Raw genomic sequence first — 2,996 nt, forward strand, 5'->3', positions numbered from 1 at the left:
TTTACTGTATTTTTTATCAAATAAATGCAGCCTTGGTGAGCACAACAGACTTTTATACAAAAACATTTAAAAAATCTTACTTGCCTCAAACTTTTGAATGGTGTATATCTTACAAGAATAATGTTCTTAAGATTCAAGACATATGAGCACTATGAAAGAAATATCTCATTGGCAACTAACTCATACATATATATCATGCTGAATTGCTAACCCTTCTAATCATTGTTCTGCTACCTACATAATAACTGCATCAACCTGTTTACACTTATTAGGCACATATTTCCATTTCTTTTTCTATATAATAATGTAAAATCCAAGCTCAGAATTTGATCTGAGCCATACCCTGTATTAAAATAAACAAGATTAATAACGTGAATAACATGTAAAGTGCATGTGCAACTCTAAGAATGTACATTAGGAAACATCACTAGATCAAGCTGCTTCTGTACGTATGGAGGCAGGTTATCCTACATGTGTCATTCTGAAACACACATAAGCAGCAGGTCTAAAATCCCTCATCTGTGTCTTCAGTCTGTTGGAAGGTGGAGTCATTTTCCAGTTCTGGGGAATCAGTAAGCCTTTGGTCCTCAGACTCTCCATTGATTGGCGTCTGTAGCTGTTTGGTTCTGGTTGGGACAGGAAGCTGTTCAGAATGGAGCAGTTCCGTGAGGTCGAGTTCCCCCTCTGCGGTCACTGGGGCAGCGACACGCGGCCGCGCTGATTTAATCCTCAACCTGTGTTTCAGGTCCTCCTCTTTCTCCTAAAACAGATGTTTTAGCCATATATCATAACGTTGTGCCACATACTTATGCTAATACAATCTAATTGCAGCTCAACAAACAATTAGATCAAATACAGTGTGCTGAATATTAGTTAAGAGATTTTAAATGCATTAAAAGTGAATGAATGATAAATGTCATTTGGTTCTGCTTTACCTTTCTCCTCTCCTCCACTTGTCTCATCTTCATCTCAATGTCTTCCTTTCTGGTGACTTCTTGTTCTTTGCAAAGTTTCAGTGACTCTAGCCGAGCGGGTGGTCTTCTCCTTGGCTTCCCAACATCATCCATCTAACAGACATTATAAATGTTTGTTGAAATTATTATGCATACACACACAATATGAAAGTTCAATTACAGATTTTTTCAAAGTCTTGTATCAAGCGGTTTATTTTGGAAAAATTATCAGCTAAAATATATGATCACACATATTACATGGCAGTGTACCTAATAAGTAAATAAATATGTCATATGTAGTTCTTAATGAGGCTAGATGGCATATTAAATTTAACATGGATGAAAATGAGGCTGTGAGGGATAGACTTACAGTATTTACAATGGCACACACTGTATAAACATCCTAGATCATGTATTTTTCACAACTCACAACTTTCTAAACTCTTTTATGAAGTTTTTGTCTACTGAAATTTATTTATTTATTTCAGAAAAACAGTTGTTCAGTCATCTGAACAAGCCGTATGTTGTTAAACATCAGTTTAATCCAATAAACACTGTACGTCTTTCCCTCAAAGGTCTATTGATAATCCCTCAAAGGTTAAAATTATTTCATTTTGTGAAAAAACATAAGACATGGAACTAGTATAAGAGTTGGTTGCCAGTAACAATGGTCAAATACACAGCTTAGAGCTCATTACACAAAAAGATTTGACTGCAGAAAGTCACAACTGACCAATCAGATTCCAGTATTTTAGAGAGTCTTGTATTAATAAAGACTATTCCAGTAATGATTTCAGTAATGAAATATTCCTTCATATTAACACTCTGCCCTGTTTTTACAGACTTTTCTTAGAGCGTTGTTTAATGCGAGAAAATGTAATATTTTAGAAATTATGGCAGCATTATTTAACACTTTTTATATGTCAAGATTTACACTTTTCAGCCCTCACCATGATGTTGTAGGCTTCCCCACTTCCTCCCTGTCTTGGTTGAGCTGGAATGATTCCTTGAACAAGCAGTTGCTCCAGGATCTCACCGGACTCAGGCCTCTCTTCAGTTTGCTGGGCCAGTCCAGGACTCTGGGCTAGATTTCACACAACATGTAGGTCAAAATAACTATTAGATTTAGTTAATTTCCTACATTCTATTTTATATTTTTTATTCCATTTCAGCTTTCCTCTGAAATAACTCAAAGTTGGTCAGCAGTTTTTGGTTCATTTAAAGTGAAATAACATCAAGCTGTTCTAGAATTTCTATTTAACCTTGTAGCGGTGGCAGGACTCTAGGTACAGATCCAGGTAGAACCGATGGCTCTGCTGCATCCAGACTGACCCCGCTATCTGTGGTCATTTTGGACACTGCAGAGTCACCTCGAGAGCCTCCCTGAGCCACAACAAACTCCAGAGTTTCGGTCTACAAGATAAAAGCAAAGTAAGTCAGATAGAAGTCTGCATATAACAGAACACTGACAGCCTAAATTGTTTGCTAGTCTTGTATTGTGTCTTAACCTAGTTTACCTGGTCTGCTGGCTGGTTTTTGAAGGAACTGGGAATGGGAAACCAGTTGAAATCAGCTAAGACCAGCAAACCAGCTTAAGCATTTCGTTTTGTTTAATTATTCATCTAATTCACCTAATATAGACTATTAAATATCACAGTTGAGGGAACAACAGATATCTTCATCAGTTTCCTCATATGTTTCAACATATTATAACCACTACCGACTCGCTAATATTCAGTTTTTTAATTCATATTTTAAATAATTATAAATCGAATAACAAAAAGACTACAGCTGACCTCATTTCCGTTCAGACTGCTCGGTTTTACGGGTTCAACCACCGTGATTTTGGAGCTCCCACAGCCCATGTTTATCGCTCAGGACAGCGCAAGCTTTCAATGCGGCTCCGGAACTATTTGATCTGTGTAAAGTTCTCAAACACTGTCGCATTCCAACACATGATCTAAGATCTCGCAACCATCGTCGTCATGGACTCTCTGTGTTGCTACGATTCGTTGCTACAATAAATCTGACCCCTTTCCAGAG

The 2,996-nt window shown here is 37.3% G+C and overlaps 1 protein-coding gene across 2 annotated transcripts; it reads right to left on the reverse strand.

Annotated features, from left to right (window-relative positions):
* Nucleotides 1–92: 92 nt before the first annotated feature.
* On the reverse strand, nt 93–2,996 carry LOC107736824 (stathmin domain-containing protein 1-like). 2 transcript variants are annotated; one of them, XM_016548170.1, is made up of 5 exons: nt 2,750–2,996; nt 2,216–2,366; nt 1,904–2,037; nt 936–1,067; nt 93–760 (listed from the first exon to the last, which is right to left on the reverse strand). In XM_016548170.1, the coding sequence occupies exons 1-5, from the start codon at nt 2,816–2,818 to the stop codon at nt 506–508; spliced, it is 741 nt and encodes a 246-aa protein (XP_016403656.1). In that variant the 5' UTR covers nt 2,819–2,996; the 3' UTR covers nt 93–505. The 2 variants fall into 2 exon arrangements, with proteins under 2 accessions (XP_016403656.1, XP_016403657.1); XM_016548171.1 differs by lacking the exon at nt 2,750–2,996 and adding an exon at nt 2,424–2,449 and having other exon boundaries at nt 2,216–2,336.

This window comes from Sinocyclocheilus rhinocerous, unplaced genomic scaffold (genome assembly GCF_001515625.1).
Source record: "Sinocyclocheilus rhinocerous isolate Xijiao unplaced genomic scaffold, SAMN03320098_v1.1 C37018175, whole genome shotgun sequence".
Taxonomy (NCBI): Eukaryota; Metazoa; Chordata; class Actinopteri; order Cypriniformes; family Cyprinidae; genus Sinocyclocheilus; species Sinocyclocheilus rhinocerous.

Excerpts from the sequence above, each read along its gene's own strand:
- LOC107736824 (XM_016548170.1), bottom strand. The coding sequence starts at position 2,818 with ATGGGCTGTGGGAGCTCCAAAATCACGGTGGTTGAACCCGTAAAACCG. Across the intron at positions 2,038-2,215 it reads AGTCCTGCCACCGCTACAAG|CCCAGAGTCCTGGACTGGCC; the intron begins GTTAAATAGAAA and ends TGTGAAATCTAG. Across the intron at positions 761-935 it reads AAGTGGAGGAGAGGAGAAAG|GAGAAAGAGGAGGACCTGAA; the intron begins GTAAAGCAGAAC and ends CATCTGTTTTAG.